This window comes from Artemia sp. Qi Xiang Cuo, chromosome 9 (genome assembly GCF_049724085.1).
Source record: "Artemia sp. Qi Xiang Cuo chromosome 9, ASM4972408v1, whole genome shotgun sequence".
In the NCBI taxonomy this organism is placed as follows: domain Eukaryota; kingdom Metazoa; phylum Arthropoda; class Branchiopoda; order Anostraca; family Artemiidae; genus Artemia; species Artemia sp. Qi Xiang Cuo.
The window spans coordinates 59,724,754-59,748,612 of NC_142802.1; the positions used below are offsets into that span (position 1 = coordinate 59,724,754).

Below are 23,859 nucleotides of genomic sequence, written 5' to 3' on the forward strand. Positions count from 1 at the left end.
TCAATTCAATTCAATTTACAAAAATGCTGGACGGTGGTAAAGTTTTTTTTTTAAATTAGTTCTAATAAAATTTACAAAATTAAGTCAAAACCAAGCAGTGGGGAAGGGGGTATTTTTTCCGTGTTTTTTTTTCAAAGGAAATAAAAAGACGAGAATTTTCAAGATTTTATCTTGAAATTTCAGAGATGTCTCATTGATATCTCTGCCCCCAAGTTAGTAACGCTAAAATTTGCTTAGTTTTTTAACTAGATCTTTATATTTCCTATTTTAACACCTCTTATGCCCTCTTTAATTTTGATCATGGACAATCTAGGAACTATGTTCAAGAAAAGCTTTGCTTGTTATGTAAAGGTTCAAATACTACTATTTCAACTAGCAATAAATCACTGTAGCACAAAACCACTTCAGCTCAAAACAGCCACACACGCTCCTTCCGCGTAATTCCAATTCCCTTTAAATGCTTTCTAATGATCTTTTCTCACCCCATCCGGGAAGGAACTTCTTTTCTTTGCCCCACGTGGATGATCAAAAAGCAAAATCTGTCATCTTTCATCGATTAAACGTTACATAGCCATCTTAACGTACATTCCATTTTGATGGTTGGAGCTGTTGCTGAAACCTAGCAAACAGCAAAGCACGGCTCATAGTAGCTAGAAGTTTAAAACTGAAATAAATATCAGTCGCCATTTTAAGCTGGTTTAGAATTTGTGAACTACCAAAGGAATCTTGTGTTTCTTCTTCTATCAGAAATGACATGGATATTTTCATTCCTAAAACCAAAACCATAAGATCAGATTTTAATCCAGTTTTATGTTGCGCCTCCATCTAGAATTCCCTACCAGTTAAAATTCGGCTATGTCATTCTCATGGAAAATTTAAAGAAGAGCTAACTCCTTAGAGAGTTAGTTCTCTCCTCCCTTCTCTTTTCCCCTCTATCTTTCCTTTTCAATTTGTTTAATTCATTTATTTCAATTGACATGGTATTTTTGTTGTTATTATTTATTTTTCACATATTTTTTCCTTCTTCTTGTCTTTCTGTTTGATTTTAGTGCTATTATTTAATGTTATGTTTAGTCTCCTACTCTCACAGGCCAAAGAGCCTTTGTGGGGGTCTAAAGTTTTGTAATTTTTTTTCTCTGTTTTCCATTAAATAAATTGATTGATTGGTGATCTAGATAATAACAGTTTATTGCTAAAAAAATTATGAGAACTTTAAAAAAACCCTAAAAACAGTATAATATCAAAATTGAAATCACACTATTGGAATCACCATGGTCAATAATCTCAGACAGAAAAATGACATTCCCCTATTCTGAAAAACAAGGAAAATGGCGTTTTCACATCAGAAGTGCTGACGTCTCTCCTTGTTTTCTTCTATTTTTCCAGTTGTGATCCTACCAAACCAGTAGAATGTTGTAGTCGTAGAATATTGGGAGAGAGCTTATTTGAAAGGAACTCGCTATATCTAGTGCCTTTTTTTAAGTAAAACATAATTTTCGACAAAAATTGCATTATCTAAAGCTCTTCCTCGGCAGTGTCTCCAGCTCAGAGGTGACAAGTAGTGACTGGTGGCACCCTTATCCAGAGTGGTGTGTTGCAACAGATTCAATTATATTAAATAGTCAAACAGTTCGTGGTAAAGAATTGTAAGTAAGGAGCGACCCGTCTCAATAGTAACCAAAACTCTAAAAAACGGAACTTTAATACCAATATATGTATATCAAAAGAATTGGTTTATTATGCTGATTCCAAACATGTATGTTTCATTAAGTTTAGTCTTACCCATCAAAAGCTAAGAGCCTGAGAAAATTTGTCTGATTTTCCAAGGTTCCACGCTCCTATCTGCAAAAATGTAGAAATTTGTAATTTTTGCCAGAAGAAGATCACGGATGCGTGTTTTTTTCTTCTTTTTTTTCAGGGGTGATCGTATCCACCCAGTGAGTCGCAAGAGGGCTTATTCGAACGGAAATTAAAAGTTCTAGTGCCCTTTTTAAGTGACCAAAAAAATCACTTTTTAAGTGACCTCCCACGTTGATTTTTTTTCCCAAAGTCACCGGATCAAAATTTTGAGACAACCATTTTATTCAGCATAGTCGAAAAATCTAATAACTATATCTTTGAGGACGATTTAATCCCCCACAGTCCCCGGGGGGAAGGGCTGCAAGTTATGAACTTTGCCCATTGTTTACATATAGTATTGGTTATTGGGAAGTATACAGACGTTTTCAGGGGGGGATTTTTTCTGGTGGGGGGGGGGGATCGGGGGTTGAATGGGTGGGTCTTTCCACGGAGGAATTTTTCACGGGGGAAGAGAATTCCCATGAAGAAGGCGAAGGAGCGACCCGGCTCAATAGTAACCGAAACTCTAAAATGCGGAATTTGATACCAATAGATACATAAAAAGAATTAGATTTTTATACTGATTTAAATATATAAGTTCATCAAGTTTAGTTTTACTCATCAAAAGTTACGAGCCTGAGAATATTTATCTTATCTTCGAACAAAGAGGGGAAATACCCCCTAAAAGTAATAGAATCTTAATGAAAATCACACCATCAGACTCAGCATATCAAAGAACCCTACTGTAGAGGTTTCAAGCTCCTACCTGCAAAAATGTGTAATTTTTGCCAGAACATAGATCACAGATGCATGTTTACTCCCCCGCCCTTTTTTTCTCAAAATCGTCCGATCAAAGTCTTGAGAAAACCATTTAGCCAAAAAAAAAGCAAAATTAATTGGCAAATTTCGTTTTAATTATTCATGTACGGTGAGCCAAGTTCAAAACCTGCATTAATTCAAAAACATTCAGAAATTGAATAAAAAAAACAAGTTTTTTCTTTAACTGAAAGTAAGGAGCGACAATAAAACTTAAAACGAACAGAAATTATTCCATATATGAAAGGGGCTGCCCCCCCTCCTCAGGGCCTCGCTCTTTACGCAAAAAGTTCGACTCTTTCTCGCAACTCTACTCTTTAAAACAATAAAAACTTTAGTGTAAAGAGCGAGGTGCTGAGGAGAGGACAGCCGCTTTCATATAGGAAATATTTTTGAGAAAGCCCTTTGCCAAAAAAAGGTAAAATTAATATGCAAATTTCGTTTCAATCATTCATGCACCCTGAGCCAAACTCAAAACCTGCATTAATTTAAAAACGTTCACAAATTAAATAAAACAAACAAGTTTTGTTTTAACTGAAAGTAAGGAGCGACGTTAAAACTTAAAACGAACAGAAATTATTCCGTATATGAAAGGGGCTGTCCCCTCCTCAACGCCTCGCTCTTTATGCTAAAGTTTGACTCTTTCTCACAACTCTACTTTTTAAATCAATATAAAACTTGAGCGTAATAAGCGAGGCGTTGACGAGGGGACAGTCCCTTTCATTTACAAAATAATTTCTGTTCGCTTTAAGTTTTAATGTCGCTCCTTACTTTCGGTTAAAAAAAAACTTGTTTTTTTTTAATAAAATGAAAAGTAAAATAAAAATTGATATGCGAAAAATGCAAAACTGTTAAGTTTGAAACTGTATAGTTATGAAACACATAGTCAGTTAGATAAGAGCGTAAGGGATATGGAATGAGATACTGAGTCAAGAGCCCAGAATTGCGGTTGGGGAATAAAGTATGTAAGTCCCGAATTTTAGAGAAACGGGGCCTTGAGCCTTTTCTCGTAATAGGTCTATTTTACCCCGGAAGTTTAAGACAGATCAGATTGTTTTGATCATAAGAGTAATTATTGATTAAATGTTTGTCTATCTGTAAATCTTTAGTCGAGCCATATTCTTGTTTGTGTTCCTTGAGCCAATAGATATAATCCAAAACTGCCCTAGTTTTTCTCATTCAAGACTCAGTAGGATATTCGCCTCGTTGTAATTATCCTAGTTGACCCTGGTTAGCTTCGGAGGAAGAGATCTCGCATCCATGCTTGGGATCAGCCATGTACAGTGTTGTATTTCTGGGGATTGTTTCATCTGGATAGTATCTACCTTTATCGCCTCGGTCATGGCCCACTATGACCTGTATGGCATAACGTTAGCTATCAAAGAAGAGTAGATTCACGCCTTATGAGGTGATTCATCTCATGACTATGACTCATGACTTATGAGGTGACTCATCTCAGGTTTGTGAAATTACTTATGTGTGCGCATGGTTTGTGACCTTGGGCTATGGGTGTGTTTACTTAGAAGAAAGCCCAAGGCAGCATTTGCCTTTACCAGCCTTGATGATATCTCTACACTTAGGTCTCCATTTTGGAGGGCAGTTGAACCATGGTATATAACCTACTTGAAAAGCTGGATATTCTAACCGCAATCTTCCATAATAGGAATTGGTGGAAAATTCGAAAAACTTAAAACAGCGGATACACTGGAGAATTGTAAATTCTGGAATTTCAAGGGAGCCATGTCCCAAAGACTGAGTTACGTACGTCTTGTGTTAACTAATAAAACAGTAAAATTAGAAAAAAAATAATAAAAGAAGAGCAAAAAAAAGAGAAGAGAAAATATGACTTTTACATGGGAAGCGTGTCGCTTTTTTACCCCGCACACCTTTTTTTCTCCACCGCTAGCAGGGTACTCAAGCATCATAGGAAGCTATTTAAATGCTCATTTTAATGATGATCTTATATTTGCCCGCAGTTTATAAAGTCGACTTGAAAATGACAACACTAAGTACCATGTGGCACCCAACAGGATATTTTTGTGTGCCATTTGGGCAGTGGTGCGACTGGCGACTGGCTAAAATATTTCTCTTTAAGCTGACCTTTCTCTAATAGCCAAACACCCAACAACCTAAAAACAACGACAACTGCAACTCTTTTTCAACAAAATAAAACAATATTATAATTCTGACAAAAATCTGAACAAAACAATCTATTCGAATACACTATAACCACAAGCCAAAAAAACTCAACAATTCATAAGAAGTTCAGAAAAGATAGGACCTCCATCAACCCAAAAAATAGTATAATACGAACTATCTTCTCCGAAAAATAGTCTATACATCGACAAACGGTAAAAATAGGAATCAACTGCACAAGGACGGGGTCCAGTAATTCCTATGGACCTGTCCTAGAGAAGTGAATCACCTGTGTTGAAAACGAATCTACAGGTACTTAAAAAGTACACCCTGGAATAAATGAAATATCAAGTCTAGTTCAGAATAAAATACTCTATATACTTGTATATGCTTCATATATACTGAGAGGAGGGGTGTAGTTCACTCCCTAAGGAACGTAAGAAGACCTGCTTCCTAAGAAAACTTTACAGAAAATATTTACTGCTAGATTTTCAAAATTCTTCATCTTTTGATTTAAGAAAGGAAGAAACGACACAGATTTTTAAGCCATTCATTTTTAAATTTACCCGGAAGAAGATTCCTTCAGAACAATTTGAGGAAAGGATCACCCGTCTCTATTATCCCCGTTACGTGCACATAATTTCTAGATAATTATTATCTATATAAGCAGTTAGCTCATTTGAATAGACAAGAATTCGCCAGAAAGGGTATTGCTTCCTGAGAAAAAAAATCAGCTTAAACACCAACACCATATTGTTAGCTGTATACACTACTCGTGCTTAGACAGCATTCCAATAGATGAATGAAACATTCATTTCCTAGTTACCCCACAAACTAAAAAAAAAAACAACAGAGCTTTAGGTTAAGGAAAAATTTTTAACTAGGTGGGGAGGGGGGTTGGGGTATAAGTTTAAAAAAAACTTGGTATACTACGGCCTGGAATCGAAACATTAATATTGTGTCTAAACTGAAAAAATAAAGAAGAATATCATTCAAAGGTCAAAATTAATATTTTTCAACTCTGCAGACCTCCATCATATCCTACCTCTTAAAAAATGAAAACCTAAGTTTTTATTTGATAACAAATCCGAAAAAATTACCTTCACCGTAATTATAACAACATGCATAAATAAATAAATAAATAATGATAAGATGCATTTGACCTTATAAAAACTATGACAACTAATTTTATCTCTTAGCTTTTGATTTATAGAAAAAGAGGAAAGTGAAATCCTAGAAATCTAGTTGAAATCTTGAACTTTTATGAAAACATAATAAACTTAATCAATTTCGAAACAAATTGACGAAAATAAAAAAAAATAACAAAACAGGTGATTCTTATAAATAAATATAAGGGCCGTCTCAAGCCAAACTACAGTAAATGCAACGTTGAACGTTATGGAGGATTTCAATTATACAGCCAAGTAATCCCAGGTGCGGTGATATCATCCACCCAGCAACGTTATTTGGGGAGATATATTGGCTCTGCTATTATTAGCTAACAATTCATTAGATATGCCATACACAAAAAATGGAAACATCTTGAAATTAGGTAAAGATAATATTCACCTTTTCTAAGATAATTTTAAGTATAGTTCAACTTTTCATTCATAAAAAAAAAAAAAAAATGAATGTTATTGTTTTTTAACTTAGTTTTGAACTTTTGTTTTTAAGGTTTTTTAGTTTTGTTTTTTAAAATAACTTTTTACGGATTGCGTATGCGCACCATTAATAGCAAATAACGTTCCTTTAGTTACGAGGATTCGACACCTTAATAAACATCATTTTGTGAGCCTCAGCGTCAGCTGACTGTCTCAAAGGCAAAGGATCCGTTAGCAAATACTCCCAGGGGACTACTTATCATTGAAGCCTATTGAGAATCTGTGATTTGATTATGAAATTTGGTTGATAAGACAATGCAAATTATGTCGGCAAAGTTTTCAATCCAAGCAAGTTGAACCACAGAAAATTCAAAGAACTGTTGGAACTGATCAAATGACATTTCTTTTGAGGTGATTTTTGGAATTTTCGTATCAGGTATACTAGGAAGTTTTTAGAGAGCCATTTCGTGAATGTTAAAAAGAAAATTCTTCTCTGTTTGATCGAAAGCACAAATTTTACACTTTCTAATGTCATAAGTTTCTCTAAAACTAAATATCTATCTCCGGCACAAAACAATAGAAGTTACAAGGTTTTTCTAAGATTTAAGGGAAAGTTGATGTTGGCTTTTAGTTTTCTGCCGTTTATTCGAATCACTTATCCAAGCTCTACAAGTTATGACAAGATCGCCCAACCAATTCAAAATAGTTTTGCCGCACAAACTAAAAAAATTATAAAGACGAGACAGGCTGATTCTTAATGGTAACGGACCCCCTTAACAATAACCTTTTAGCGCTTACCATTTTAGTTCCCAGCGTTAAATGACGTCTATTAGTTACTATAGCCACCTTGCTAGTTGGAAAAATGTTTGGCCCTACCTACAACATCACCTGCACTCAAACATTGTAAATAGTTTGCATAGTATAGACTAGCATACATTTGACATGAGTCTGGCTTCAACAAGGTTATGCATACCTAACCACAACTAATTCACTACTTTTTTCAACTTCCAAGAAATCCCCTTTGACCATTAAAAATAACTTCGATAAGATAATTTAACAAATAAATTGCCTTTTGAAAACTTCTCCGAGACTGACTTGTGGCAACCAAATGTTCTGTTAACCTTGACGTGGCCTATTAACTGGAAGTATTCTAGGGGTATCGTCAATCAGCACCCTAAGGACAAGTTCGAATAAATGCCAATCAGTACTACTGAATCGATAGGTGACGTCTTCAAAATTCATTTGCAAAACTTTAAGGATGAAAGGCCGTAATCTTCATTGAGAAACAAAAAGTTACATTATATTTAATGACTTTTTTGTGACATTTATTGACTTTTGTGACACATATGACTTTTTTGTGATTTTTCTAAATGCATTTTAAAATAGCAAATTGGCGTAGTCATTTAACAGAGGTGTCTAAAGGTATTAAAACATCGTTCATTGTCTCAAAGCTTCTCCATCACCAAAATATTAGTGAATGTATTATGAAAACCAAACACGAATAGGATTCGAACCCTTGGCTTCCTGTATGGTAGGGAGGCGTACGCAGGTTGACCTTACACAAAATTTGGACTCAGTTGCATGGCAACAAGTTGTATGCCTGACCCCCTCCCCAGCCCCACATCTTGCATCAATTTTACAAGTTATAGTTGTGGGTCTTCCGCTTTACCGCTTTCCCGACTTTGTGCATTTATCCTTACATATTGCGTACCCTCCGCCCCATTTATCAGAGAACAAGCATATGTGTTAAAAACTAGCTTGTAGTAATTACCTGATTATTTTCTTTTCGTCTTTATTTGCTGTTTATTTGTTTTATTTGTTCCATTTTTTTTTACCTTTTACGTTATTCTACTCATCACACAGATTAAGTAATTACTAAAACGTTGTTTGTTGTTTCTCGCAGGGAATAATTTGACTTAAGACGGCCAAGTAGATACACAAAGAAACAACAAAAATCAATTATGAATCACATAATATATATCCGGTATTATCACTAATAGATAATAGAAGAAAGTAAAGAAATTACAGAAGAAAATTCATCAATCTAAACATAAGAAGAAGAAACAGAAGAAAAAACTATTTCACAACCTTCGTATAACGTTCGCATAATCACGGATCATTACAGGCACCCACAATGTGAACTATTTCTGTCGTTCCCCATATAGTTAGCTCAGATTCTACAGACGTTCGAGGTATATAAATACTAAGGGTGCATTCCACGGCTTGATTGTCAGCAATAAACATTAACAATTTGTCCAAAACTATGGATAGTAAGCATTATCATAGCCCCTCTACTTAATAGAATCATACAAGGGGATAATATTCCAGCCCTTCTACTTATGTTGAGGGAATCACTTTGAAAGGTTTTAGGGACAGAAGAGTCTCACGTCCATCGAGAAATCAACAGGTCCGCAATTTGCAAAAATGTGGAATTGCACAACTATTCAACTTGTTTTCGCCCAACTAAATCACAACTCTTTCGTTTCATTTAGTAACTGTTCGAGAAGTGAGTTTTTCTGTCCATTGTTGCTCTGGGGAGGTGGTCCTGGAAGGGATATCATATCTTCAGGATTATAATTTTCAAAGCTTTCCCATGATAACGTTGTACTACCAGTGTTGTCACCTAAAAAGACAAAAATGAGAATCGCAATCCAGAATAAATAAATCATAATTAAAAAAGGAAATCCATTAGCAGGGATTTCAAACTTGGGTCATCAAAACAAGACAAGAATATTTAGGGTTGTCAAAAACTTACATACAATACATTTCTGCTCCATGACCTGGATTACTCCCTCTCCCCTCTGTATATCCCCCTTTTCCTTATATAGCAGTTTCCCTTCAATTTCGCAAACCATAGTTTTTTTTTTATACAAACTAAATATTCTTGAAACATAGATATCTATGTAACAACATAGATATCTGTGGCAACGATCAAGTTTTATTCTATGGTTTTTTATGGAAAGATATCGAATAGCTTTGTTTTTTAGAGAGAGATAGAGATAATTAAGACAAGTCAAAAATATATCCAAAAAATACAAAGCCCTCTCTGGTTTTGAGAGAATGGCAAGAAGCCAATCTTAAATCCTGCCTGTTGACTGACAAACACAATCTTGGCCAAATTAATAGCTTCCGTTAATAGCACACAATAATAGACTTACGAATGCAGTCATCTGCCATATTTGAGCCCACAGGGAGCAGCCACCCAGCTTGTGCTCGAAACCAGACACAAATAAATAAAATAAAAATATATAAATAATAAAGAAAATAAAAAAAACGACAAAACCATTTTGGTGTCATAACTTTATTTCCCAAACTATATAAGTAATTTTAGGTTAATTAACAAGAAACGACATAAGAAAACTAACGCTACGATTTCGATGCATAGCAATGTAACGATGCAGCAGCTTTGGTTAGCTTCGACAAAAAATATTACCAAAATATTACCAAGAAAAACCTTCGTTTTTATCTCTTCTCCATCAATAAAACGTTGTAATTACCTACATCTGCAAGCTTTAAAATGCTGCGTCCCAGCGATTTGTTTTTTACAAAACTGATGACAAGTTCCTTAAATATGATCTGAAAATACATGTGCTAATAGACAACTTTATTCACAATTATTTGAAAAAAACTACGTTTTCTAAAGAGTTAAAGAGGCTGAGTCACAAGTTCGAACCTTAAAACGTACAGGGATTAGAAGGTGCAGTTGGGGCTGCCGCCCCCCAAACCCCCGCTTTCGCAGCCTTTAAATAATTTTTTTTTTTTTAAATTGAAAGCAAGGAACGACGTTAAAACTTAAAACGAACAGAAATTATTCCGTATATGAAAGGGGCTGTTCCCTCCTTAACGCCTCGCTCTTTATGCTAAAGTTTTTATTGTTTAAAAAATAGAGTTGTGAGAAAGTCAAACTTTAGCGTAAAGAGCGAGGCGTTGAGGAGGGGACAGCCCCTTTCATATACGGAATAATTTCTGTTCGTTTTAAGTTTTAATGTCGCTCCTTACTTTCAGTTTAAAAAACTTGTTTTTTTATTTAGAGGCTGAGAAAGTGGGGAGTTTGAGGGGCGGCAGCCCCCCAACTGTACCTCCTAAACCCGGTACGTTTTAAGGTTTGAACTTATGACTCAGCTTCTTTAACTCTTTACAAAACGTAGTTTTTTTAAAATAATTTATGCAGGTTTTTGTACAGTTTATTACTTATTATTGCTTGACTAACTGTTAGATGAGTGCGTATTATTCTTGTATTTCTCGACAGTGTTTTTAAAGTGTTAAACTTGTAACTAATCCTCTTTAAGTCTTGAGAAACTTTAAATTTTTTCAAACAATATTAAAAGTAAATTGATTTTCCTTTTTAAACTTTTAATTAAGTTCGCAAGCAATTTCCTCTACAGGGCACTAGAACCTTGGTCTTCCGCCTAACGGTCAGGAGTATCGACCGCTGTACTAAAGAGACACAATTGCAATTGTTTTTTAGTAAGTGAAATTTATTTTTGACGCAAGCAAATCCCAACAAAACTTGATATTTTGTTTTTGGAAAACAGGGAAAGAGTGATCAGATTGAGCTGAATTTTTGAGGATAAGCTCTCAGGCCCCAAGAAAGCTTATCCTCTAAATTTCAGCCCGATCAGACAACGTTAAAGGGGGTTGTGGTGGGAAAATTTAACATGGGCTCTTATAGGAAAAAGAGGTTTTTTGTAAATGCACATTGAGGGGATAATTTTTTCGGTCTGAAAATATCAAAAGGCCCTAACAGGTCACCTTCTGCTTCGAATGAGTCCTCATTCACCCGGATCAATTGCCAACTGTGGCCTGTAGGCGTGGCTAAGAAGAAAAAAAAAATTTTGAACTTTAAGTGGTTATATTTGTTTTTTGGAAAACAGGGAAGGAATGATCGGATTGAACTGAAATTTCGAGGATAAGCTCCCAGGCCCTAGAAAAGCTTAAATTCTAAATTTCAGCCCAATCGGACAACGTTAAAGGGGGGCTGTGGTCGAAAATTCCAGCCCACTTTTCCCATGAAGATAAAGTTGGAGGGGGGGGTGAAGGTGTGCACGTTTCTTATTTTGAGCTTGGGCTACAAAATGCGATTACCGCTGTCTCTCTGCGACCGCTAGGACCGGAAATCGCTTAACATTGTGGTGGGTCGCCTCTTTATAGAGGCACAAGTGTGCCTCCTTGATTGTATTTTATCCCTAAAAACGCACGAGCTAATGTAGTTTTACCTAAAAACTTAGAACGCAACCCAAGCTATATTGTTATATCTAACAATGCAATATGCAGAAATTAAGGCTACTTTGCCTTAATTTCCAGAGCACTATCAATTTTTTTGTCCAATGCATTTGATAGAAAGAGCAATTTGGTTTAATGCCTTTCACCGAGATTACCATAGAAACACTTTAATACAAATTGCGAAACTACTTTATATTGCCTTTTACCCATATTCATATACGTTACACAACAACTTCCATGAAGACTAATTTCATAACATCAAATGTAACGTGAACAAATAAAAGACAGACCAGTGAACGAAAGTCTGTGAGACCCCGCCCCAGGAAATGAATAGGATCTACGATTTATTATTACAATTCACTTTCCATGATAGAGATGGAATAGATACTTCTTACCTTTAAGAGTTGGCACTTAAGACACGATTCTAGCCCCTTCACCTTGAAGCCAGCCTAGCGCCTGGACAGTAAAGGCAACACCCAGGTCTTTGTGCGCTGATGTCGGAAGTTACGCGTCGCTAAAACCCAGCCCTTGGCTGTAGTTAATGCCCAACCAGTTACAAGAGAATACGAGCCAATTCATGCCAAGATCAAAGATGGGGCGTACGCCACCAAAAATCATTATGCTCACATCTCGTCGACCCAAGTTGGTGAGTAAACCAACATATCTTTCAGCTAAAATGTTGATGATGATTTGGCGCTGGAGCGGTCAAGGGAGACTTTGAACCTCCACACAAACATAAAGAAAACCCTTGAATGATTTCCGATCAAAACAAGAAATCACATACCTCCCTTTTCTCCGACAATATTTAAGTTGCCCTGGGGGAAGGGTGAGTAGGAGGGACAATAGACCCAATTCGGTCCTTCCCCCATATATTCCATAAATATCATTATTCCTGGTCAGTAAAGGTGAAAATGTGTACCTTCCTGAAAAAGTTGGTGATGAGAAGGCTAAGGGATGTTAGAGGTGAAATATGCCAGCCTTTCTGTAAAACATTGGGGAGAAAACGGGAGAGGAGGGTTTTGAAGGGGCCATCGGCCGGCTTCGTACCTCCAACCAAGCTGACAGAGAATCGTTTGCATGAATCCGGTTAAAAGGAGGCACAACCAGAAAAGTCGGAACCCCGAAACGCATTATTCCGGTTTTTGCTCCCCTACAAAAACCTACAAAATGCAGCATAATCCCTTTTTGCTAATAAATACTGGCCAAATTTAATTAGGGCTTTTTTCATATTTAGGGCTTAAAGCCGAAACATTTAGTCATTTTAGTTATTGGTACTATTAATCTTTTATTCTCCTTAAAACTGTACATGTTTCTACCAATTCAAGGTGGACACGCCCCGTCATTAAGACAAAAACAATTAAATAAATTATGCATAACTTTACTATGTATAACATTGATACAATAACAAGTAAATATTTAAATTTAAATTCATCAAATTGCAGACACGTACGCAGGATTTTCGAGTTTTGAACTCCTGCCCCAGCGAAGCGAGTTTCCATTTATTTATATACTTAATATATATATATATATATATATATATATATATATATATATATATATATATATATATATATATATATATATATATATATATACATATGGACGATTCGATAGATCTCTTAAAGCTCTTTCAAACCATATGCTTAACTCATTTTCATAATAAATTGGACTAAATGGCAAAACGTCACGAAATTCACGTTTTTTTTTTCTCTCTCTCTGCTCCGTTACAGTCTTTATAGATGGTGGGTCATTAAACTTTTATTATTATTTCAGGTTTAAGGGGCAAAAAAAAAAAAAAAAAAAAAAAAAAAAAAAAAAAAAAAAAAAAAAAGGAAACCACCTTCTTTAAGATTTAATGAAACTCGGGCAGCAAGCCAAATAAAAAGTATGGGTAAACATACTTTAGGTATTATGATCTTTAATGTTCCACTAGAATGGTGCAATCTTTACTTTTAAGACTTTAACAAATTATATAACAGCGGTCTGATCTAACAATACCTGAAAAATAATTTAATACCCTTTGCAAATTAAATCACAATAAATCGTACCCTCGCCCGGAACGCAATTGCGTTATATTTACCAATGCCGCAATAAATTCAATTTTACCCGGAGACTGAAACGCACGTTCTATGAACGTCGTATAACCGTCTATAAACGCCCAAATTCAAAATTTGGGTTATTACTCACTGTTTGTTTGTGGCAGCTCAAGTGTGATTCCCAATGCTTCTAGTTCACTCTGAGTCAGGGTGTGACTGGTCATCAGCGGTGGAGGACCAGTTCTAGGCTGTACTCTTACTTGTTGGCCCATAATCTGGTGGGTAGTACCACGTGGAGATGCTAACGTCGCCGACAGTATGCTTTGTGACGGAGATTGAACAGGTTGGGATGTCTGACTTCGGGAGCCAACGGCAGCTCGGAGCTCGTGGCGAACATAATCCTGCTTTGGAATTGATGAGGCCTGACTTGATATTGCGACTCCTAGTATACAAATAAGAAAATAAGTAATAGTAGATTAGATTTTGCAATCCAAAGATTTTAGGCATTAGTTTTTTTTTGCCAACAAGCAATAAATTGTTATAAGTTGTCATATAATTGTAATAAGTTGTCCTGACATAAGTAAAATTCCGCTTTGGCAGCAGAATTTCACATCAGTTGACTGAAGAAAAAAATCAACGCAAGTTGAAAAATTCGTTTCTCTGGCCTTCAAAATTAGAGTTCAATTAAATAAAGCAAAATATATATATATATATATATATATATATATATATATATATATGCATATATATATATATATATATATATATATATATATATATATATATATATATATATATATATATATATATATATATATGGTTTAAATGAAAACCTCCTGTTTAAGCACTAATTAGAATGTGCCATTTTTTTTCTTTTTTGACACAAGTATTTAAAGGATATTTTTGCTAGTTGGGGAGGTTTCTAAAATGCCTCTCTTATTAAGCAGAAATACCAACCGGAATTCTTAAAATTTACTATCCTCTGCCATAACTTAGCATTGTTACAAGGTAGGGATCTATTATTACATTTTGCGTGAAATATATTGCATAAAATTCAGTAAATTTTTGACAGGGAATGAAACCTCTAAACTTATGAACTGATCTTTTAGGTACATATGAGAATTTATGAATTTTATAATATTTTTTTTTTAAAGCTTTCGAAATTTTTTTATAATTTCTTGAGAGCTTTTTAATGCAGACACGAGAATTTTTAATCTCGACTACTGTAACAAGAGGTAGTGTTAACAAGTAAAGCTAATTCAACAGGACCGTCCCATTTATAGTTTACTGCAAAGGTAAAATAAACTCTATAAGAGGGGGGAAAGGGACCGATTGACTTCAAACACAGGAAGGTATTTACTCAAAGGGAAAAATCTACTAAACCCATATAATCAGAGAAATAGGTAGCTCAGTTGGGTAGGGTTTTATGCTACTTGATTTCATCTTTTTTCATGCCAAAGGAATTTAGAAAAGCTAAATCGAATCTCGAAGGCTACTAGTGTGAAAGAGCATTGGCGTTAAAGTTATCCACATAATAAACATTTATTTATGAATGAATACAATTGAGAAAATATTTTGATATTGCAAAAGCAAAAAACAAAGTCTGTTAATGCAGAAAAGAGAGCAGAAAACTGATTTATATAATGAATATTTACATATTAATTCAGTACCTTAATAAGATTTGTTTTTATAATCCAAATTTTAAGGTTAAGCTGTATAAATTTACAACAACTCCAGATCATAAGGAGACATGTTGAGAAAACAAATCTTACTTCATAATATGCAAAATAATCCTAGTTAACATATTTTCCAGGGGGATCAGATTTATCATTACTTCTTTCACCGTTGTACAATTTTTTTTAACAAAATTGTGAAAAATAAACATAGTTACCTTCATTTATCCGTTTTCAAATATTCTATATATGAAAGTTAAACACCATCACTGCCATCTACCAAAAAGATACAAATAGGCTAATACTGATAAATTTAGGTTAGGTTTGGTTTGGTTAGATTAGCTAGATGGCTCTTGGGTGTTTGTTTTAAAACGATTTTCAAGACTTGGAGAATTGACATAAATATTGAAAAATGTGATTAAAAAACTGGAAAACAAGGAAAATAGTGAGGATAAAGGTGCCCCCCTGAATAATATAATAAGTAGGATTATTATGCATATTATGAAGTAAGATTTGTTTTCTTAACATGTCCCCTTATGGTCTGGAGTGGTTGTAAATTTATTAGTAGGAGAAAAATTAGTTTTGACCAGGAAAAAATTGGTACAGAAATGGTTTCTTCACCATCCGGACCGGAAAAAAATGCTTAACAACATATCAAAAATCTAAATCTCTAGCTCGATGCGAAATTGTTTTTTTTATGTTTTTTTATTTATTTTCTCAGAAACCGGGAAAAAAAATTAAAAACGTAAACTATAATGTTTTACACATCTTTTTAGATCAACTTTTGGCCCTGAATTTATTTCTGATACTTATTTCGTTACCTTACCAAAAGAAAAATATTTATCAGCAAAAAAAAAAAAAGATGGGGAAAAAAACTGTGTCTTTGGGGAAAAAAGCTATTAACAGCGTTTATCAAGGTCTACTACGGAATAAGTTTGTCGTTCTTGTAGTCTATTTGGCTATGTAAACGAAAGGCTTAGAAAAAAAAGACTAAACAACAATAAACAGGAATGACGAAACACCTCAGCACCAAACACCATGAGACAAGGTAGGTTCTAACTTAAAGTGTTCAGAGAAAAGCTTTTATCTTATTTTTCAAATATATAAAAATTGCACATCATCAAAATGTAGGAACTAGATTTTTCATCATCACAGTTAACTGTTATTCTTCTTCACTAAGTTCTTCTTGAAACTTCGAATTGTTGCACGAGCTTCCCTTACAGGTACGGCAGGCTATAGTACACTCAAGTCCGTTTTTCTTACAGGTACACTTTTCACTATCACAGCCGTCCATACGACACGAGCATTTGATAATTTTCAGCAGCTGAGACGGAGCGGCAGAGAGATCTGTTTTTATTGGCGCAAAAACTTCGTTATCCTGCAATTTCCATCCCAGGCGTAAAGGGTCTACTGGGCTCCCGTGCCAGATTTGAACTTGGCAGTAGACACGTAGCGAGTGGTACTTCGCTGCTGCCTGAGTCGGTGGCAGTTCTTGTGGATGCACGAAAGTGGTGGCAGTGCTCACTTTTCTGTGAAAGTTTAGCTTTCTGGCAGAGTCCAGGTTCGAAACATCAGGGCAACCGTACAGTATCAACAATGCTCACTCTCCTGCTGCCACAATCAAGCGATGCGAGCTTGTCGCCAAATATAGCAGCGCTGTCCCTGAAACTCTTGTTGGAAAGTAGCAGCTGAACGGCTTTGCCCTTTCCTATTCCGTAAAGGTGAGAGGTTGTGTCACAACCCAGCACGGCATGACAGAGCGGTATCTGATTGCTTACATGTGTTCATCGCTTCTGATACATCTCAATAATAACCCACGCTGACCTAGTACCGCAAACCTTAGCTTCTGGTTATAATTAAACACGCCCGGAACGCGAATCTGATCGACTGATCAGAAGAACCAAGATGTCAGTATCATCAGCAACCGCGATTGTGTCTGTAAGACTAGCAGCTTCTACGGCTTTTTCTACAATCACAAAGTCGGCGTCTCCTTCCGGGTGGAAAATTCGGAAACCAACGGCTTCCAAATGGTTGCCAAGCAGCTTCAGGAAACGTCCTTTGTTTGTCTTACATGAGAGAAACTCTTCTTTCTTCATGCAGAGGGTCATCTCTTCGGTGAAAAAGACTTGGCGGCCAACCATCCTTGCTCGACGTAAATGGGTAGCATCTTTGATTGCTGGACCACCTTCATATCCGTCAAACACAACGATTGCACTAGGGTACCTTGCTTGTACGTAATGGACGTATGAAGCAAAGATGACCTTGACGATTGACCCTACCTTCCATGGAACTCGATGTAGAAGAGAACCACCATCCAAGACAATGTTACACGCAGAAACAGGTCTTGAGGGTGACTGAGTCTCAATCCAGCAAGCCTGAAAGATCACTTTTGCAAGCTCTGGCTTATTTACTTTTCTCATTGCCGTCAATAGTTGCAAATACTAGCTGGTCACTGAAATATTCCAGAAGCTTGCTCTTTAAGTACTTATTACAGTACGGTTCAAGGTCTGTCCCATTCAAAAGCTCTCCCATTTTAACAACAAGTTCACTGACTGTATACTGTTCTTCGTCATTTTCTTCGAAAAAAGTAGCCAGCTTCAAAAACGCCTGATATCTTTCATCGTGACCCGGCCTCCCCCTTTTTAGACGTTTTTTATCTGGCTCAGTATCTTCGAGTATTCCAAAAAGTTCTTGCTGGAAGGCTCTTATTTAATCGAAACATAGAAGAACAGGCTGCGTGATAAATGGCGTCAACTGCGTGTAGGTCTGACACTGCACATATTCGGCGGAAAACGTTATTTGACCAATCATCATCACGGCTTTTCCACACTGCCTTTATACTCTCTTCAAAGTCTTTAGTCCGAACCTTGTACCACTCGTGTCCTTTTCTGTGGGTAGTGTTGAGATTTATGCTTGTAGTGCAGAAAAAGCAACACTCTTGGAAGTTGAAACTTGGAGTCCGTGATCGGTGTACCACTTTTTCTGCTTCCGTCTTTTCTTGCAAGGTTCGTCGTCTTTCAATCTCAATTTTCGACAGGTATATTTTGTTTGTGAAAGTCTTTCTGCAAGCAACATGGACTTGGTTCCTTGCCTCGACAGAGATGCTGGTACCTCTCGTTTTGCTAGCTTCATTGATTGCCGCAGCTCCTTTTTCTGCCAGTACTGACGAGTCTGAGGTGTCTATTGAACGTTCACAAAGGGGACATAAAACTGCGGTCTCAGCCATCTAAAAAAGAGAACTGGGAATAAGTGAGCTGTCGGTGAATGTTACTACGAAAACCCTGATTCTGAACCAAAAAATCTGTAGCTAAACCCTCCCCAGTTGAGATAGGTTACTAAAATAAATGAACTGTCAATCTTATTGAGGGCCGGTGTCGAGTATCATGGGTGCTTTAAGGATTCTTGACCAGGGAAATCTGACAGTCACATCCGTGAAAAGGACTAGTGATAGTCGGTAGTACTCTCGCTTCCACTAGAGAAATAGCTTTTTCGTTCCGCCTAGCGGCGTCGACCGTGCTGCACTCTAGCGACTTGTTTGCTGTACTTAAGTTTTCTTCAGACAGATGGCGCTGATAAAATATGTGTCAGAAAAGAGAGGTAGGACGAGCGTAGAGTCTTCTTTCCTTTCTATATTTCCTTCCTCCGATTCCTTTCCGCTTCCTAGTAGTTACGTTACAAAAGCATTGGCAAGAAAAACAAACAAAACGCACCTGTTTTAAATCTCTGATCGGACTCCAAAATACTTTCCATCGGAGGAGTTTTTTTGCAGATAGATGGCTCTACAAGGCTCAGTAGACTGAAACAACTTTGAAAAGAATGTAAGATCAAGGCATTGTGTAACTGAAAGTGAAAATCAGAAGGGACTTTCCAGCTGGTTGAAAATGTCGTCAGCAATAAAGCTCAGTAAGAAAATAAATGGATTTGGAAAGCTGGTGGGGTATTTGTTCAGATGGGGAATAATGAACCAAAAATTCTTGCTCCTCTTCGAAAAATACCCCATGATCGTGTCTCGCTTGATTTTTTTTTTTTTATTTTTTTTTTTTTTTACTTCATACAAAAACAAAAAAAAAAAAAGTATTAAATGATTAAACTTGATTTTTCTGTCTAAAAAAAGAGCACAAAAACAATCGTTTCTTAAAAGGGAAATCATCAATAAACTACTTTTCTTTTCACGGTTCCTCATTCTCGGATTCTGGAAATATCTAAAAAATAGGCGCAAAAAACGTGAGAAAAAAAGGGAATTTCACAACGGGATGGAGATTTAGATTTTTGATATGTTGTAGAGCTCTCTTTTCTGAACACAGTGGTGCAAAAATAATTTCTGTACCAATTTTTTCCTGGTTCGACCATTTTTTTCCGTATCTTTCCCCTACTATATACCGTTTAAGGTATAATAATTATCATATCTAGACATCATATTTATTTTTTATTGTATGATTAGGTTTTACAATCCCATCAACGATACGCGCATTTTAGCCATCAGTTATCGTTAAGAATCCAATATTTCCATCATTCAGGTGTCATTCATTTGCACAACATATTTTTTCCGGGTTCTTTGACTAGGTGTTTCTAAGATTATGGCAAACTACTATAAATTATCATTCACAGCAAAGCAACTACTAAACAATATTACTATACACCTACTAGTTTGAATGATTCTGATTCTAACATATTCGTCACGCCTAAATTTCGTATCTGAAATGTTCAAAATTTGGAAATAATTCCCAAAAATTGATTGATAAGCTTTAAACAAAGCGAGAATCAGCAGGGCAGTGTATATTACAAGGATCAATGAGTGATTGAATATACATTACCCCGCTGAATCTCTCTTTGAGAACAGTCCAGCAAAAAAAATTGGCGATTATTTCGGAAGTGTGAAAATGTCTTGATAAGAATTAGGCGTTATAGTGACTTAATAAGTCACTATTTTGGGAAAAAATGTACCACCTGTGGCAACCCTGCTCTTGACATCAATTTAGTTGTTTGATTTAATATATTTTAATATAGTTTACAATATTTAATTTTTAACAACTACACTGGCATAAAAAAGCGAGCACAATTTAAAATCACTCATCAGATCCGGAATAGCGCTGACAATTCACTCTGCTAATCCGTGTGCACCACGACAAAAATGGGAGAAAATAAAAAGTACAAAATAACTCTCTGTAGTCCATTATTAGGTCCGTTTCATCCTCTCCTGCGATTCTGATTTGCATTGTTGTTTTTTGTATATTTGATATTGATTTGTATGTGTTTGTTTTGTATATCTTTTCCTCTTACTTTCTTTTATTACTCGACTCTTTTATAATGTTATTGGGTCAAAAATAAATTATCATTATTATTGTGAGCAAAAATAAGAAAAAAATGAAACCGTAGCTCGAGACCGAGAAATTAGAAAGCCAACGGTGGAAAAAATACTTCTGTCGTTTATTTTGCATTTTTTACTGTATTTCAATTTTTTACGATATTTTGTCTCTTGGAGCTTTTCATGATTTCATTTTCTCCTTTTTCTTCTTCCTTGCATTATATGAAAATATACTGCATATATGAAATTTCCAGAAAATACAAACAACTTTGAACTATTTTTGGGAGGTGGGGCACAAATATTTTTTTTTTTATTTGCTTTGGCACAAAAGTAGATTTGCATCAAAAATTGAAGAGTAATCTTATTATACCACGCCTTCATATTAGTTCTGAATTATATAAATTTTCATCTCTTTAGGTAAGAAAGCCTTAAAAAGTTTTCATGGTTTAATATCTTAACAAGAGTAGCTAATTTTTTCATAACAAAAACTAAAACATTCCAAACCTTTGAAGGACCTTGAGCAAGACTTATTAACTGAATGAGTAAAATATAGGATGCACATAGAAACTCCATTATATGTTGAAGGAAATTTACGAAGGAAAGCAATTAATTGAAGGAAATTTATGAAGGAAAGTAAATAACAAAGTAAAGTAAGAACACATCAAACGATAAAAGTTTACCAAACTTTTCGGATAAAGTGAGACCAGCCCTTTAAGCAAAATAAGGTGACACAAGCAAGCAATAGCAACACAAACAGAAAACCAAGCGTGCCAAAGATAAAAACAAATTGCCAGACACATAAAACAAAGGTCACGAGCTCAATAATGGCTAAAATAATTGCGCCTTGTTGCTTAACAGTCCGTTTTAAAAATTAAAATATTTCACAATCCCCCCTCCCTTCAGAAAAACTTAATTTATATAACACCGGTGGCTTTTAAAATTCTCCTTTTTAACAACTTATCATCTTTTAATCTTCATTCGTGTTAAAACCATACACATTTATACGCAGTAATAGGAATAGAAAAAATAAACTTTAGCACTTCTCTGCAAAGAGAATAAACAAATAAAAAATAAGAATTAGTTTTCAAGCTGACAAAAAATACGAAAATTGAACTTAGACAGCAAGTGCGAGAAACAATAAAACTCAGAAATGCCTGTGTATTAATTTCGCATCAGCATTGAGCTTGCAACCATTAAAAGAAATTCCCCGTCAAACGTGGTATGGCAGAGTCTTACCACGAGAAGTAAAACGCCGTTCAGTAGATGTCTCCATTGTCGAGGCGGCCAACTCTCCATTGACACGCTCAGCATAAGTGTTAGCAATAAGACCGCCACCGGCATCAGGCGGGGAGGGGTAAGCTGGAATCGGAGGTACATGCGCTAGACGGCTGTCGTAGTGATACATAGGTCTAGGCGAATCTTGGTAACAAAAAGGTGGATAGCTTGGCTCGTAATGGTGGTATGGCATAGGATAGGGAGGGTAGGGGTAATGCGGGTATCCATGTGGGCGGTATGGAGGTGGTCCACCTGAAACGGGATGGACGTCGTAAGGATGACTTGGCGTAGATAACTTTCCAAAGTCAGCCAGCTTTAATCATTGCTACCCATGTGTCTCTAATATGAGGCGGAGTTCCAGATTCCCTATTTCCAGTACTTTTCTTTATAAAAAAAAGGGAAAAACAAAAAGGGAGGAAGAAAATCACACACAATGTGAACACTTCGGACTAAATTCCCACTCGATACATTACACAAAATTTCAAATAATTTTTTTTCTGGCGTGCAAACACAAAAATAGTTGCGAAATAAACAACATAATGGCGTAGACGTAGACGAGACAAGGTTCTCTGAGTCTCAGTATTTTTTATTTAATAATGGACGAGAAAATATTTGTTTTTTTCAGACGATATCTAAAACAGATATATGAAATATATACCTACTTTTTTCGCTCATGATGATATCAACCACCCCCCCCCCCCTAAAAATGCAAGTCGCATTAGGCAACTGTTCAATTAACTTCTTCTTAAACCTAAAGTACCAAATTTAAGGGGCCAGGTTCCATTTTCTGATGATGGCAGGAGCATCCCACAGCCAAATTTAACTAGCTCTTTTCCCAAATTCCGAGAGATGACCGAAAATAATTCACACAATATACATGGCACTAACCCTTTCTTAAATAATACGAACTTACTGTGGTTTTGTCTTTTCGCCAACGATTAAACGTTGTACCTGTCAACTTCTCGAAAATTTTAAAATGGTGTGTCCCGAGAAGAATTTTTTCAAAAAAGAAATTGATGACATGTTCCTTAAATATATTTTAAAGTACGTTATTTCTGCTAAAAGACAACTTTATTGCTAATTTTCTGACACCCTTTAAATAGTGTTACGCTTAAAATCCACCATGTTTTTATTCAAAAAGGCAAAATCTTAAGATTTGAAATATCCTTGATAACTAGCACATGGTCTGCTCGTACAATTCGATAAAACGATTAGATTAAAATAAGGTATTCCTTTGGTACATCCTAAAATGGGTTAGAAATGGCGGTAGGATGGTCGGTAGAGCATTACAGTTTTGGAAAACGACTTTACGCCGTCTTCACCGTATCCTGTCCGTTTGTCTTACAATCTCTGATCAATTTGATAAATCAGTGCTGATGATATTCAATGTGATGGTTCTTGCTTTTAGCATAAGCGAAATGTCAGCCCTGCGGTTGAACAACGCTTGGCCATGATCTCAATATTCAGCTCAATTACATTAACTGATGATCTTCAACATCAGGCCAGCTGTATCCATAGTCAGGTAGGACAGCAGAAGAAAGTTCTACAACATGCATAACTTCTTCGTAAAACGAGGAACAGTAAATGACATTAGACTTGCCCTCAGCAAAGGTGATGGTGGCCTCAAAAACATTCAGAACCAGCGCCATGAGAAACATTGCAATACTAATTCACGGCTCAATCGCATCAATTCGTGATGTCGTTCAATATTTTTAATTCTTTACGATTAAAATAGTTGGAAGCAGAGCATAACCTTTCGGAAACTTGAGGCACACAGGACCCCGCCTTCCAGTTGAGTGGTACGTCATTTCTGCAAAGCATTATCGTTTTGTATACACTCTGCTCTGAATTCTAGTCAAGATTTGACCATCAAAAGGCTTATCAAACGCAGTCAATACGTATCAAAACGTCTTACCTCGACTTGAGTTTGTCTTTGCTTACAGATTATTACCATG

General features: G+C 35.9%; 1 protein-coding gene across 4 annotated transcripts in view; it reads right to left on the reverse strand.

The window, feature by feature from the left end:
• Nucleotides 1–4,815: 4,815 nt before the first annotated feature.
• The window catches only part of LOC148948890 (uncharacterized), a 431,863-nt gene continuing 412,819 nt past the window's right edge, over nt 4,816–23,859 (reverse strand). For 3 of the 4 annotated variants that reach the window (XM_089094800.1, XM_089094799.1, XM_089094802.1), the window contains 3 exons: nt 21,866–22,156; nt 13,803–14,093; nt 4,816–9,015 (listed from right to left, as the gene is read on the reverse strand). In XM_089094800.1, coding sequence (XP_088950926.1) covers nt 8,861–9,015; nt 13,803–14,093; nt 21,866–22,156 — 737 coding nt within the window. In that variant the 3' untranslated portion in view covers nt 4,816–8,860. The remainder of the gene's footprint in view (nt 9,016–13,802; nt 14,094–21,865; nt 22,157–23,859) is intronic. The other variant, XM_089094801.1, reaches the window with a different exon arrangement.